The sequence below is a fragment of the Cnephaeus nilssonii genome (assembly GCF_951640355.1).
Source record: "Cnephaeus nilssonii genome assembly, chromosome: 1".
NCBI lineage: Eukaryota > Metazoa > Chordata > Mammalia > Chiroptera > Vespertilionidae > Cnephaeus > Cnephaeus nilssonii.
The window spans coordinates 116,103,426-116,117,180 of record NC_137072.1 but is presented as its reverse complement, the minus strand read 5'-3'; the positions used below and the strand labels follow the sequence as shown (position 1 = coordinate 116,117,180).

General features: G+C 68.4%; 1 protein-coding gene across 10 annotated transcripts in view; it reads right to left on the bottom strand.

Annotated features, from left to right (window-relative positions):
• Positions 1 to 2,002: 2,002 nt before the first annotated feature.
• The window catches only part of SH3TC1 (SH3 domain and tetratricopeptide repeats 1), a 38,894-nt gene continuing 27,141 nt past the window's right edge, over positions 2,003 to 13,755 (bottom strand). For 9 of the 10 annotated variants that reach the window (XM_079768101.1, XM_079768105.1, XM_079768100.1 and 6 more), the window contains 8 exons: positions 13,522 to 13,563; positions 9,928 to 11,592; positions 7,048 to 7,228; positions 6,750 to 6,900; positions 5,477 to 5,599; positions 4,618 to 4,768; positions 3,599 to 3,795; positions 2,005 to 3,080 (listed from right to left, as the gene is read on the bottom strand). In XM_079768101.1, coding sequence (XP_079624227.1) covers positions 2,823 to 3,080; positions 3,599 to 3,795; positions 4,618 to 4,768; positions 5,477 to 5,599; positions 6,750 to 6,900; positions 7,048 to 7,228; positions 9,928 to 11,592; positions 13,522 to 13,563 — 2,768 coding nt within the window. In that variant the 3' untranslated portion in view covers positions 2,005 to 2,822. Of the gene's footprint in view, positions 3,081 to 3,598; positions 3,796 to 4,617; positions 4,769 to 5,476; positions 5,600 to 6,749; positions 6,901 to 7,047; positions 7,229 to 9,927; positions 11,593 to 13,521; positions 13,564 to 13,755 lie in introns of all 10 variants that reach the window. The other variant, XM_079768096.1, reaches the window with a different exon arrangement.

Here is a 13,755-nt window from a genome sequence, read left to right as displayed (position 1 = left end):
TGCCCGGGGGGCGGGGGGCAGGCCACTGGCACAGGAGGGGCGCCTCCTGCAGGTGCTCAGGTCATCCCATCAGTGGCCCAGCCTGGACTTGCACAGACCCCCCCACCCCCCATGGTAGGCAGGGTTCCCCCCTGCACAGCCCGTGGCCGGCAGCCCCCCCCCCCCCCCCAGGCCAGGAAAGCACAGCGCCAGCTCCCCAGCTCCCCCCATGCAGCTGGGACCACAGGTGGTGCAGGGAGTCCGAGGGGCTCCCCAGTGCACCCAGCACGCTCTCGGGGTCGCCTAAGCACACCTGTTCACGCGGAGGCCCTCTGTGGGCGGCTTGGACCCCACTGCTGATGGGGAGCTCACTCCTTCCTGAGGGTCTCTCACCTCCCATCTCCGAGAAGTCTGCCCGGGAGAGCGCTCACTTCCCCCCGGCACTCCCTCCCGCACTCACACCATCACTTGGAGGTGAGGGGCTGAGGGCCACCATGATAGGTGCTGTGCAGCCTTGGGATAGTCGCAATCCCTCTCTGAGCTACGGTTTCCTTATCCAAATCTGAGGCCAACCCGGACTGGCTCAGCCTTGGCTCCTCGGGGGAGCCAGAGCGGAGGGGGGACAGCCAGGCTGAGTGGGCCCCCAGCACCTGGCAGCCCGGAGGCGGGGCTGTGCCGGGCGGGCGCTTCCCTTCTGTGGGGCGGTGGGAGGGAGAGCCTCCAGGGACCCCAGCAACGAGTGTGCTTTCCTCCCAGCCCCAGGCTCCTCCAGCGTTAATGGAGTTTGCGCACAGCCGGCGCGCAGGGAGGGGTGTGGGGAGGAGACTGGACGGACCCCGCTGAGACACGGCGCCTCCTTCTAAAACCGGGCCACGGGGCTCCGGGCTGCGTGCCCGCCGGTGCAGAGGGCTGAAGGCCTACCCTGTGCCCGGCACATGCCCATCTCGTGCCCACTCTGCTGGGAGAAGGGCCTCGGGGCTGCTGCCCGTGGCCCTGGGCTCGGAGGGAGAAGCGGGACGGGGCTGTGAGCCTGGGGCCCCCCTCCCGGCCTGCTCCTCGCCTCGGCCACAGCAGAGGCCGGCGGCCCAGCTCTGCGCACCCACTCGGCGCCCGGCACACGGTCTCCCTCATCCTCAGAGCCTGGAGGAGTGGTTTGCCTCTGGTTACAGGTGAAGAAGAGACCGAGGGTCTCAGTGGTGAAGAGGCTTGGCCAGTGACTGGCGCTTTGGTTCGGTGTCGGCAGCCCGTGGCGCGGGCGCTCGTCCTAGAGTAGCGACTTCCTTAATAGGAAACAGGCCGAGGGCCGCCCGGAGCCGAGCGGGCCGGCTGCTCAGACCCTCGCTTCACCCCGATACGGGGTCTGTCCGCTCGTGTCGTCACCAACCAGGACTCAGAAATAAACTCTTCCCACAAACCCCACAGCCTGGAAGTGGGGCTTGAACCTGAGCCCAGGGGGTGCACGACCGAGCCTCCCTCTGGACCTCCAGGTCTGCTGCCGAGAGCCACGGGGTCCCGGGGGGCCAGTGCCCGCCGTGGGCGGGGGATGAAAGTGTGGGAGGACAGGGAGGCCCGGATCCCGAGGCCCCGATGGCCCGAGGCCGCTGCTTGCCGATGGCCCGGGTCCCACACGGGTGCTCCCAGCAGCGGCCTGGGCGCTGGCTGGCGGCCGGCGGCCTCCGAGTCCGGGCAGTTGTGACGGGCGCTTCCCAGGGCTTCATGTTTCCAATTACTGTGCGGCCTCCTCCCCCGCGTTCAGCCAGCCCCAGAGAGGGCAGACTGAGGTCAAGCCTAGAAGGTGTGTCCACAGCTCTGCTGGGCCCCTGCCCTCACCCTGGCCGGGGTTCTGGAAAGCTCTCTGCTGCCCCCTGGTGGGAGAGGCCTGGGGCCGGCAGCCGCCTCTGAGGGCAGGTTCTGGGGCTCCAGGACCAGAGGAAGGAAGCCTGGTGGGTCTTCCCGCCCACCCTGGGGCCCACGCTGCGGCCTCCCGCTGTGCCACGGTCCTGGGCGCAGAACCAGGCCCAGGGCTCCGCGCTCTGCCCCCCGGCGAATCCCTCCCCAGGCCTCGGGGTCCCCTCTTGTTCGATGAGGGGCCTGGGAGAGGGGTTCCGTGGGTCAGGCTTCCTCGGGCGGCGGCCTCGGCATCGGGAATGACAAACAGACACCGACCGGCCACTTGAAATGCTCCGTTTATATTATGTGACTTTCACCTGGTTGACCAAATAGGTTCAAGAAGAAAGAGGGACTGGAGGAGAGCGTGTGGGTGGTCCCAGAAAGCCTGGACACCCGCTCCGAGCCGTGGTTTCCCTGCCTGTGAGTCGGGGAGAGGATTCCAACAGGATGCCTGGGTTCCTGCCCTCGGCCGCCTGCGGGGGGAGCAGGTGGGCAGGGCAGGGCAGGGGTGGGCGGCCCCGCGTGGCCTCCCTACTTGTCTGCTGTGTGGCAGCGGGCAGAGCTCCGAACCGCTCCGGTCCTCTATTTCCTCAGCTGTAAGGGACCCCCGCAGTCCGACCTCACAGAGGCTTAAGATGGAGGCAGCGCCGCGCAGACGACACGCAGTGGGGCTCCGGGAAGGGAGCCGGGCAGGAGCGTGCCACGGCCACACCGAGAGTGGCTGGCAGGGGACTGCCTGGCTCTGCTGGCTCACAGACTACCCAGTTATGCCTGAGGACGGGGTGCAGCAGCAGGGGGCCCCCCGGACGGGCCGGGCCTGGGCCCTCCCCAGGAGGCCACCGGGAGGGGCCGGCAGACTTGGGGAGGTGACAGCAAAAACATCTATCGCCACTTGGCCGCTTCCTTCGTTTCCTGGAAACCGCGCCGCCGGGACGCACTGCGCCCGCCGGGCCTCAGGGCGGGTGGCCGGGGACCAGCCAGGGCGCGCGCCCCCAGCACCGCTGCGGGGCCGGGGGGGCCCTGCGGACGCTGAGCTCGGAGGCGAAGGTCCGGGCCTTCTGGTAGAAGAAGAGGGACTTCTCGCGGTCCCGGAGGAAGTGGTGGTAGATGGTGGCCAGGCGCGTGTAGATCTTCATCTGGGCCTTCTTGTTGCCCAGGTCCACGGCCGCCGCCAGCGCCAGCTGGTAGTACCCGGCCGCGTCGAAGGGGTCCTGGCCGGAGAGGTGACGTTGGAGGGACGTGAGGGATGAAGGGTCCCCGGAGCCCGGGAGCTCTGCACAGACTGGCAGGCTTCCCGGCGGAGGGGCCAGGATTGAGGTTGCATCTTGCATCATGGGGTAGCGGTGAGCCCCGCCTTCGCTCCCCAAAGACCCTTTTCCCCTCCCACATTTTTGTGGCCACCCCAAACTCCTGCTTGGCTGTCTAAACCCAGCCTGGCAGCCACCTCCTCCAGGAAGCCCCCCCTGACTGCACTCCATCCGGTCCTTTACGTGAAGCAAAGGCCGCTGTCATCTGTTCACATGCCAGCCTCCACTGACCCCGAGCTCTGCAGGGCGTGGCTGACCTCATGGCTGACCCCACATGCTCCTCACGCCGGGCCGGGAGCTGCCAGGGCCTGGACTCCCTGGGACTGAGGACCGGGCCCAGGCCTCGGGGGTCTGAGTGGCAACCCACCCAGGCGGGCGATGCCCCCCCCCGCCAGCCCTGAGCCCCGCCTCCCGGCGCCCACCTTCAGGTCGTAGAAGATGAGGTCTCCCAGCACCAGGTACACCTTCACGTAGTACAGCGTCTCCTCGGCGAACTGCAGCGGCGAGCTGCAGAGCGAGAGCGCCTTGAGGTAGAAGTGCTCGGCCAGCTCGCCGTGGCGCAGCCGCTGGTGCAGGGCGGCCAGCCGGTGGTAGGCCACGCGCTCATTCAGACGGTCTCCTGATGGCGCACAGGGGGGGCTGTGCGTGAGGACACACTGCGTGGGGCGGCGGCGGCACAGGCCGGTCAGAGCCGCCTCAGAGCTCCGCCAGTCACCTCCCATCCGAGACTCACTCTTCCCATCTGTGAAGTGGGCCCTGTGGCGCCTGTTCCCGCCCACCTTGGGGATGTGGCCAGGTGGGGGGTTTGGAGGCCCCCCTCCGCGCCTGACGAAGCCACCTGGGGTGCCTGGGTTACTACTTTGACCAGGAGACCCCAAAGGTCAGGAGGGCTGCACCCACAGACCCCAGGCTCCAGGCAACCTCAGACGTGATGTGTCATCTGACCGTCCTGGTGCATCAGCCGTGGCCCCGCCCCATCCCAAGGATGTCATCAGACCAGGCTGTCCCCAGGTCCCTCCCCCAGGTGAGCGCTGTGGGGCCAGCACGGGACCCCCTTTCACACCTGCTGTGCACCTGGCCCTCTCGGGGCTCCCATCTTTGGGGGAGACTGAGGCCTGGGACAGTTCAGTTAGGGGACCGGACACAGGGGTGCCCGGCATCGAGGGGCCAGAGTCTGGAGGGGCCTGAGGTGCCGTGAGCCAAGGCCAGCGGGGCTAGCCGCGTGCGGGGAGGGGACGGCATGCGGCAGGCACCGCCAGGGACTGGTGAGAAGCCGGCGCGTCTGGGATCGCTGGCCTCGGGGGTGGCGCGGGACCGAGGCAGAGGAGGCCACAGCCGTAGGGCGACGTTCCCGAGACCCCACGGGGGCCTGGGTCCGCCTCTGCCACCTTCGGCCCCGCCCTCCCGATGTCAGAGGCCCGGCCAGGGGTGCGGGGCTCACCCCGGGTGATGCTGAGAGCCAGGGCCGTGTGGGCGAACTCCAGGCCCTCCTGCTGCAGGCCCAGCTCCGCCAGCAGCGCCACCAGCTTGTTGCACAGCCGAAGCTCCGCCTCCTGGTTCCCTGTGGTCACGGCCAGGGGCAGCGCCCGGTCCTGCCCAAGCAGGGAGGCGGGTCAGGCTGACGCGGGTCAGGCCCACACCCAGGACCCTCCTCAGAGCCCCCAGCACCGCCCTGGAGCGGCCCGCCCACTGCCCCCGGGTCCTGACGCACCTCTGTCCCCCGAGAAAGGCCAGCTCCGAGGGGCCCTGACGCCCCAGGGTGTGGCCTGCAGCCCACCTGTCCACACTGCATAACCCCAGCCGACCCAACCCTCCCCTCCGGGCCCCGAGGGCCTGACAGGAGCGTCCAGCACCCCTCTGGGCTCTGAAACGCCACGTCCACCTGAACCCACGGTGGAGCCGCACACCGGGAGCCAGGCAGACGGGAGGGGAGAAGCCGCCCTCCCTGGGGGGCACGTGCAGACTGGGCCCTGGGCCTGATCCTCCCACTGGTATGCGGTGTCGTTTGGCACCCCTGTGCTCCTCTGAGCCTCAGTTTCCTCATCTGGGAAATGGGCACAGACGCACTCTGGGTTGTTGGAGATGACAGGGATGGGTGCTGCGAGCTGGGAGCTGCCTGTGACCCTCAGACAGTGCGTCCCTTCTCTGTCCCTCTAGGTTGGGGTGGGGGTGGGGTCATGACCATCCCAGACAATGCAGAGGGTGACCCTGCCTCCCGGGAGGCCGCTCCCGCTGCGCCTACATCTCCGCCCGCCAGGGGACGCCCACTGAGCCCCCCGCCCCGCCCGCCCGGGCCTCACCCTGTAGAAGGACACAGCTTTCTCCCGCTCCCAGGCCCCGTTGAAGAAGATGTCTCCGGCCGCCTCGAACAGCTCCAGCCCCAGGTTGGGGTCCCCCGTGTACAGGGCCGCGTCCTGGGCCACCTGCGGGGATGCGGGCCCGTGAGACCCACAGCGCTCCCGCGGGCGGGTGGCCGTCCCACCAGTGGGACCCTCACAGCCACGTCCCGGCCACCCTGGGGCCCTTGAGCTGCGAAACGGGGTGTTGGGCCTCTTCCCTCTCACACACCAGGAGGGACTGGTCCTGGGCATCGTGGGGTCACTGTCACCCACTGGGGTGAGGGCGATCGTTCCCGCCCGTGGCCCGTGGGGAGGCTCGGGGCCGGCGGGGATGGACTGCTGAGGAGCCTGGCGCAGAGTCAGGGCGGGCCCTGAACCCACGGCCAAGCCTGGCCCAGGCGTCCTCCACGCTGGCCTCACGGGGCTCTCACACCCTGCCCCCTCACCCCACCACGTTCCCTCTGTCCCCCTTGCACCCCTGATGGCACCTGTCTGCCCACCTCTCCCACCAGAGGACTAAGGCTGTCGGTTCTCTGCTGTGTCGGGGGCCTGGCACGGTGCCGGGCGCACAGTAGGTGCTCAGCAAATACCGCTGAGTGAGTGATGGACTGACTATTCCCAATTGCTCGCAGCCCCGAAATCTGTGCGCCTCGGGCCTTTGCGCCTGTGTCCTGCTGCCCGAACCCCCTCCCAGTGGGCACTGCCCCCCTCGCTGCAACTCACGGCCTCAGTGACCCCAGACGGACAGGGGCTTGCCCTCCCGCTCCTCGGCACCCCCACCCTGCCACAGGCCCGAGTCAGCATTGTTCGAGGAGCCTGTCCCCTGAGCCGTAGCCCCTCCCCGGGGGCCTCGGCCCCTGGCCTGGGAGGCACGGCAGGAGCTCAGGAGGGAGCCACCTCGCAAGGACAGGAGCCTCCGTTCGCCCCAAATCGCGCCACGTTTCAAGCACACGAGCCATGTGCTGCTGGGCAAGGTCTCCTGTGTGCACAGCGTGGGCACCGCGTGCACGTGTATTGAGCACTTGCCGTGTGCCAACATGGAGGGGGCACCATGAGGGGCACGCGCCTGGGCCCCCTGGGAGCTGAGACTGCTGGGACAGATGCCGGCAGCGGGGTCGGGGCCGTGGGGAGGTGGCATGGGCCCCGGCACGCAGCTCGGCAGTGGCTTAGGGTGAAGGAGTGCGTGCGTGCGCGCAGACCCACGCTCCCCGGGGTGCCGGCGCCCGCCGCCCACCTGGATGTACAGGTCCACCAGCTCGTCCTGCTGCAGGAGGTAGTAGATCTTGCCGGCCTGCAGCCAGGCGTGCGCCTCCTTCTCCTTCTCCTGGAGGTCGATGAAGATGCCCAGGCTGCGCTTGGTGTAGTCCAGCGCCGCTTTGTAGGCCCTGGAACCGAAGCCACGGTCAGAACGGGCCCCCGGGCGGCCGGCCAATTCCTCCGCCCGCCCCCCGGGCGCCAAGGAAGGAGATGGCCCCCGGGAGGCGGGCACGGCCGCTGGTCCCGGCCGCCCTGCTGCCCGCCGAGCCCCTCACCGCTCGGTGCCCAGGGCCAGGTAGAGCCGGCCGATGGTCTCCAGGAGCTGCCCCTCCAGCGCCGTGTCGGCCGCCCGGCGGGCCAGCGCCAGCTGGAACTCGTGGTAGACGAGGCACTGGGCCCTGCGGGGCCGCACCGCGCTGTAGAAGTGGCACAGCCGCTGGACGGCACGCAGCTGGCCTGCGGGGACACGGGAGAGGCGGGGTGGGGCTCCAGGCCCTGCGTGTGCCGCCGTTCCCACCCTCCGCGCTGGGTCATCGCGGGTCGGACACTGAGCCCCCACAGGCCGAGCAGCCTGTTCAAGGTCACACGCTGGGGCCAGGCAGGGCAGCCATGGATGCTCGAGAGACGGCACCCCGTTTTTACAAGCCCCGGGCTGGGGTCCTGGCCAGGCCCTCCAGCGGCCCCGACCGCTCCTCCCGGCCCACAGCTCGTCACACCGCGCTGGGGAGGCTGCACCCCTGCACCCCCATGTTGTCCCGACAGGCAGCGGAGACGGGATTCAAATCCGGCGGCCGGCACTCCAGAGCCAAAGCTCCCTCGGGGTCGGCTCCCGGCCACCGCCCGCCTCACCCTCTCAAAGGGGCCTGGGACCGCGCGCTTTCACTGTGAACACGACCCGAAGCCCGGCCGGCGTGGCTCGTGGCTGAGCGTCAACCCATGACAGGAGGTCACGGTGTGATTCCCGGTCAGGGCGCAGGCCCGGGTGGTGGGCTCGGTCCCCCAATCAATGTTTCTCTCTCATCATCTATGCTTCTCCCTCTCTCTCTCTCTCTCATCATCGATGCTTCTCCCTCTCTCTCTCTCTCCCTCTCTCTCTCTCTCTCTCTCTCTCCATCTCTCTCTCTCTATCTCCCTCTCTCTCTCTCTCTCTCTCTCTCCCTTCCCCTCTCTGCGATCAAGAAAAACATATTTGAAAAAAAACGACCTGAAGAACCTATATGCACAGCCCTTGGGCACACAGACAATAGGGCGCTGATGGCCAGGTGGGGTTGGGGAGAGGGGGGTGGGGAGAGGGGGGTGGGGAGAGGGGAGTGGGGAGAGGGGGGTGGGGTGAGGGGGTGGGGAGGCGGGCAAAGGGGAAGGGAAATAGGGGACATCTGTAATAGCATCAACAATAAAAAATAAAGTAAAAAATAATAAGCAGCCCTGGATGGTGTGGCTCAGTGGATAGAGCGTCGGCCTGCGGACTGAAGGGTCCCAGGTTTGATTGTGGTCAAGGGCACATGCCTGGGTTGCAGGCTCCATCCCCAGTAGGGGGCGTGCAGGAGGCATTGATGTTTCTATCTCTCCCTCTCCCTTCCTCTCTGAAATAATAGAAATATATTTAAAATAAACAAGTAAACAGAAGGAAGTTTGGGAAATTCACAAATACGTGGAAGTGAACAAACTCCTCAGCACCCAGGGGCCCAACAGAAATGGGACGGAGACGGGGAGGCGCGTTGAGATGAGCGGAGACAGGGCGCGCGGTGCCAGCACCGGACACGGCGAAAGCGGCCTCACGGGGACGTGTGCCTGTGAGTGTCTTTAAAAAGAAGAAAAGTTCAAGCAAAAACCTCTCAACTTCCACTCCAGGAAGCGAGAAAGAGAGGGGTGCACCAGCGGCAGGGCCCGCGAAACGGGGGGAGATCCAGGAGGTGGTAAAAACGACAGCGGCCGCAAAGCCAGAGACAGCAACGGGGCCGACGGCCGTTCCTGGACAAGACAACGTGGCACAGCGCTCGCCAGGCCGGGCGGGCGGGGGACGTGCAGGTGGAGATGGACAAACGCCTTGGAGGACACAGACGGCTGGACAGCCTGAGCTAGGGCCCCGAGCAGGCACTGGGCGGCCCTGGGTGTCCCCAGCCCTGGGTCTCCTCACTATTCACTCTGGGGGTACAACAGGATCCCCAGGTCCCCCAAACTCTGAGTCCCCAAGTGCACTGGGGGCCCAGAGGAGGTTTCTGGGAGGCCCGTGGGGGCCCCTGGCAGGCACCGTCTGACCTGTCTGAGGCCCAAGTCCCCAGACCCCGGCCCCCAGTGCGTCCCTGAGGTTCAGAGGGCCCCCTGCCGGCCTCAGTGAGGGGGCTACAGCCCTCGGTGGCTCCCCAGTGCCCTCAGGGAAAATGCCACATCGCAGCCTAGGTTCTCCTGCCCCTTCTCGGGGCCCCGATCGAGGCTCTCACCACCCATCCCCCATCCCACCCAGACCTTGCACCTTAATGCATGGCCAGCTCACCCACCCCAGGGCCTCCGTACACGCCGCGCCTGCTGCCAGCTCTCCCCGCCGCCCCACCTTAATGCCTGGCTACACCCTCCTGACCCTCAGGTCCCAGACCACACAGACTCCCTGACCCGTGCGTCGGGGCCAGGGGCTGCCCCCACCACCCCGAGGGCCACTCTGTGGTCTTGTGAGCCGGCACTGCTTCCCGTGAGACCCCCTCAGTCCCATTTGCAGGGGAGCCGGCACGGAGCCCGGTGTACTCGCACAAGGGGCTGTTCGTGAAGCCGACGGCTCCGCAGCCCTGGGAACCGCCCGCCACCCGGGAGGCGTCCGGCAGGCAGGGCTGGCGGATGCCCAGAGGAAGCCACCGCTAGATCACCCACGTTCAAGGCCCCGGCTCCGCTCTGCCAGCCCCTCCGGCCCGGCCTGGGCGATGCCCGTGACGGTGGGGATGCTCGGGCGAGGGGCAGACAGAGACGCGCTGGAGGCCCTGCCTGTCCGGCCCCGTTGGGAGCAGCCTGGGCGCCTGCAAACAGCGCGCTGTTTCCATGACTCAGCGCTGTCGGTGCGGAAAAACCGCCGCCCGCCTGTGACTCTCACACCCGGCGCGCTCTGGCCGGAGACGGAAAGAAAACACGCTCTTTCCGGGAAGTCGGAGGGGGCTGGGCGCACTTACTCTCCAGGTGGCCCGTCTCCACGGCGACCAGGAAGGCCCACTCGTAGTAGCACTTGCCCCGCTGGGCGAGGGCCCGGCGCGTGCACAGGTGGCCCAGCTGCAGGAGCACGTGGGTGAAGTCCCGGCCGCGCTCCCCGCTGGGCAGCCCCGAGAAGATCCTCACGGCCTCCAGGAGGTAGTGCTGGGCCAGCCCGCGGGCCCCCGCCTGCAGGCACAGTGCCCCGAAGTTGGCCAGGGCCACCGCCTGGTTCCGCGGCTGGCCCAGGCGCTTGGCGATGCTCAGGGCGCGGAAGTAGCCCTCGGCCGCCGGCCGCGTCCGGCCCGTCCTCTTCAGGGCGATGGCCATCATGTTGGCGATCACGCCCTCCTGGTCCACACTGAACACGGCCTCGGCCAGGACCGACTGCAGGATGGCCAGGGCCACCCGGCTCTGCCCGTGAAGCACGTGAAGCCAGGCCAGGGCCACCAGGTCATCCACAACGCGGCGGCCACCCGTCTCGGCGTCGGCTTCCAGCGCCTGCGTCATGAAGGCGATGGCCCGGCCGTGCTGCCGGTGGAGGCTGTGCAGCCGGGCCAGGCTGGCGTAGAGGGGCCCGCGCCACGGGGGTGCCGGGCCGGGGGCCGCGGCGGCCAGCGCCTGCCGGAGGTAGTGCGCGATCTGCGAGGGGAGGCGCGGGGGCTGCGGCGTGTTCCGCAGGACCAGGTCCACGCTCCGCAGCGAGCTGGCCAGTGAGCCCCGCGCGCGCAGCGAGGCCGCCCGGACGCAGCTGAGCGCCAGGTGCGGCAGGCACTTGCGGCTGTAGATGTCGGCCAGGAGCAGGTAGCCGTCGGCGGGCCACGCGGCGTCCGGGCGCCCCAGGGCCCCATGCAGCAGCAGCAGCCTCTCCAGGAAGGGCAGGGCGGCCTCGGGCTGCTTGAGGCGGACCTGGTGCCGGGCCAGCAGGAAGCAGGCGCGGGCCTCGGCCTGCGGGCTGCGGGCGCCCACGGCCCTGCGCAGGGCGAGCCGCAGGAGCTCCGCCTCGGCCGCGGTGCTGCAGACGTGGCCCGGCGTGCCCAGGAGCAGGGCGCAGGCTTTGGGCACCACCTGCCCGCACTTGTCCCGGCTGTTCTGCCTCAGGTGGACGGCGGCCAGGTTGGCGTACAGAGCCACCACCAGGAGGAGGTCCCCGAAGTGGCCGCCCAGGGTGCCCAGGGCCTCCTCGAAGTACACGCGAGCCTGGGACAGCTTGAGCCTCCGCACGCACAGCCGCCCCAGCAGGAAGCAGAGCCTGGCCAGGGCCATGGGGAGGTCCGCCTTCTTGGCCGCACCCCGGGCCTGGGCCAGGCGCCCGGCCAGCTCCTCCTCGTCGGTGAAGCCACGGAACGTGGTGCCGAGCCCCGGCAGGGAGGCGTCGTACAGGCCACGGAAGCCGGGCTCGTAGCCGGGAGCATCCAGGAACCGCAGCAGGGAGCCCAGGGCCTCCGGGTCGGCCCAGTCGTCCTCCGCGGCCAGGCAGAAGGAGGGGTCCTCGGGGGCCGGTGAGCTCGCTTCACTGGACACTGAGTCGAGACCCCAGGACACTGGCTCCTCGGGGCAGCTGTGGCAGGACTTACATCGTTCTAGAACCTTCTTCACCTTCTGCAGGGTCTCCTGTGGCTCCGGGTGCAGGCCAGGCAGAGGCGTTTCTGCAAGTTACCAAAACCCGAGATGGATTAGAGTCTGCTCTGAGTCCAGGATGGGGCAGCGACGTCCCTCCCCAGGCGCAGGGTCCCTGTGGCGGCGTTTGGCAGATACTGCTTCCCCAGGGAACGCCCAGCACCCAGCACACAGTGGGAGCACAGTGGGAGCTCAGCACACAGTGGGAGCTCAGCGCACAGTGGGAGCTCAGCGCACAGTGGGAGCACAGTCATATGGTTACAGGGAGAACACAGGCCAGTCTGGCCTCCTTTTCTTATTCTTCCCTGTTTGAAAGCAGTTGCAGGAGACTAGTGTCCTTGCTCTGTGACCACACAGAGACCCCTTTCCCTTCAAAGGCACTCAGTGGGACACCCATTCAGTGCTGCAACTGCCCACGTGTTTCCAGTCAGGTGCAGCGATCCTGTGACATCATCAAGAGCCAATCGGAGGAGGGATTAGTCTGAGCTCTAAAGCTAGCCACGGAATTGAGAGAGCCGGCCACGGAACTGAGAGAACCGGCCACAGAACCGAGTGAGCCGGCCCTGGGGGAGGAGGCCCCTTTCTCTCCGGGACCACTTCCAACCAGAAGCGTGGAGCGGCCCCACCCCCGGCTCCACCTCGCCCTGAACGGTCTGAGACGCTGAGGCCCAGGGCCGCCGGAGGGTTGCAGGAGGAAGGGCGGAGCTGGGGAACAGGCGCTGGGACTGTGGGCTTTGGAGAGAGCCAGGCCCGAAGGCCAGGCCAGTCGCAGAGCAAACACGCCGTTTCCTGTTGGGAAAACACGGCTCCGGGGAGCGCTGGGGAGGAGACCAGCAAAGACGCCTCTGTCTCAGAGCCACGTGCAAAACGGGGTCCAGACTGGCGGGTGCCTGGGGGCCCGCGCGGTCGGGAGTCAGTACAGGGAGTGTGGCTCGCTGGCCAGCGTCCGACCCGACTCGACATTCGATTTGCTAGGAACACACCCGGGTCCGGCGAGGCCAAAGCCCCCCCCAGGCCTGTGCTCCCGGGGGCTCGCAGGGGGCGAACCCCTCCTCCAGGCGGGGAGCCCGCAGCGTCTTCCGGTTGTCACCCCGAGGCTCGGAGAGCGCCCTGGGACAGCCCGGGGGCGGGGCTTCCTCACCGGCACCCAAAGGGGCCCTCCGTGTCTGTGCCCGAGGGGCCTGCTCTCGGGACCCTCAAAGGGGCCTCGGGCACGTCCGTCTGGGCCTCCCCCGTGCTGACCTCTGTTGGGAGGAGGGGGCGGGAGGAGGGAGGAGGGCTTCTCCCTGGACCGGCCTCCGGGAGGGAGCAGACCCCGAGGGACTGACTTCTGAACATAAGGCTCCAATTCAGCGCCCGCTGCCCCTTAAAGCGGAGCCCGGGGACCTCAGCTGCTGCGGGTGTGCGAAGGGCCCAGGGCCGGGCGTGTGCTCGGCATTGAGGGGCCCCACCTTAGTGTGGGACAGGGCATGGAGGGGCCCCACCTTAGTGTGGGACAGGGCATGGAGGGGACCCACCTTAGTGTGGGACAGGGCATGGAGGGGACCCACCTTAGTGTGGGACAGCGCGGGGGGCTCAGGCATGGAGGGGACCCACCTTAGCTGGGGACAGTGTGGGGGGACAGGGATGGAGGGGACCTCACCTTAGCTGGGGACAGGGCAGGGGGCTCAGGCATGGAGAGGACCCCACTTTAGTGGGGGGCCGGGCATGGAGGGGACACCACCTTAGTGGGGGACAGCGCGGGGGGCCGGGCATGGTGGGGGCAGGGCATGGGCTCGGGCATGGTGGGGGCAGGGCAGGAGGCCTGGCATGTTTGCTGGGACCTGTTGTCAGAGTGGAGGACGCTCCCCCGGCACCTCACCCAGCCTCCAGGCAGGACCCCCCCAGCCCCCACGGGCGGCCGGCCCCGCGTCGGCCCCGCCGCGCCCGGAGGAGCCCAGCCGCGTGGAGGAGCCCACCTTGCTCTTCCGCCAGCTCAGCCTCGGTGTCCCCGCGTCTGTCTGAAAGGGGAGGAGAGAGGGTCAGCCTCCAGCCAGTGCCCTCGGACCCGGGCCGTGTCCTGCAGAGGTGGTGACCCCGATGGTAACACTCCCAACTCCGGCGCCGGCGCGGGGCAGTGGGCTCAGGGGCCCACCGTTGAGGGGCCGAGAAGCCACGCCTCCCAGGTCTGCCCCACCCGCACCCCTGCAGGG